Source organism: Nestor notabilis, unplaced genomic scaffold, assembly GCF_000696875.1.
Source record: "Nestor notabilis isolate BGI_N333 unplaced genomic scaffold, ASM69687v1 scaffold10074, whole genome shotgun sequence".
Lineage (NCBI taxonomy): Eukaryota > Metazoa > Chordata > Aves > Psittaciformes > Psittacidae > Nestor > Nestor notabilis.
Genome location: NW_009926884.1, coordinates 85262 through 86368, shown reverse-complemented (window position 1 = coordinate 86368; position 1107 = coordinate 85262). Strand labels below are relative to the sequence as shown.

Here is a 1107-nt window from a genome sequence, read left to right as displayed (position 1 = left end):
GGGAGGAAGCTGGGGAGATAAAATTCAACAACTGTGATTTACATACACAACTGAAAGCCAGCAACCAAATGGCCTGTGATCCAAGCCACAGCTGCAAAATGTCCGTCTCATTTGGATCAGAAGCATCCTCAGAAACCACTAGATCAGGGACTGGGGCTGCTTTAAGTGTTGAGCTCAAGTTATTCAGAGATCATTTTCAGGTCTAGTGGAGCCCTGTGAAAGGAAGGGGATGGGAAGGGAATCGCCTCCCAGCTAGTGCAAAGACTGCGTGGAGACCTCATAGCAGCCTTCCAATATCTGAAGGGGGCCTACAAGGATGCTGGGGAGGGACTCTTCGTTAGGGACTGTAGTGGTAGGAAAAGGGGTAATGGGTTTAAACTTAAACTGGGGAAGTTCAGGTTAGAAGTAAGGAAAAAGTTCTTCACAGTGAGGGTGGTGAGGCACTGGAATAGGTTGCCCAAGGAAGTTGTGAATGCTCCAACCCTGGAGATGCGGTCCTGCGCCACAACGGCACTGGGAGCCAGGGACCCGGCCAGTGACGCGGCAGGAACCAGCACGGGGCACGGGCGGCAGGGAAACGCACTGTCTGGCCGGCCAACGGCAGCAGGGCCCCTGCCCCCCAGCCAGCTCCTGATCCTAACATCCGGAGGGGCATTGGTGCTTCCCAGAACATCTCGCATGTTGATTCTTGTGTTACAATGTAAGCAAGTTCTAAATGAACAGAATTCTTGAAACAATAAATATGAAAACTACTTTTGAAGATATAAAGTGTATCTTGGAGAGATATTTGCAATGGTTGGTGAAAACTGTGCCGGAACTTTGGAAATGTAATTACCGACTGGTGCTCTGAAGGGTTTTAGCATTCATTAGTGCAAGATGAAAGCTCTGTTAGGTTGAAAATGGTCATTTGTGGCCATAATTTCATAGTAGCTCCCACCCACTCGCCTAGCCATGCACTCCAACCTCCGGACCATTTCCTATCCGGAGTTCATGGGAATTGCGAACAGGGGTAGCTGGTGTCAGAGCAATGGGGAAAGCTTAAACAAAAAGCAGGGGAAGGTCGGGGAGGTCAGAAGAACAAGGAGCAGTTGTATTGATTTCTTGTTA

At 49.3% G+C, this 1107-nt stretch overlaps 1 protein-coding gene across 1 annotated transcript in view; it reads left to right on the top strand.

The window, feature by feature from the left end:
- The first annotated feature begins 951 nt into the window (after positions 1 to 951).
- EEFSEC (eukaryotic elongation factor, selenocysteine-tRNA-specific) overlaps positions 952 to 1107 on the top strand; it is a 71671-nt gene continuing 71515 nt past the window's right edge. The window contains exon 1 of the mRNA XM_010013797.1: positions 952 to 1068. Coding sequence (XP_010012099.1) covers positions 952 to 1068 — 117 coding nt within the window. The remainder of the gene's footprint in view (positions 1069 to 1107) is intronic.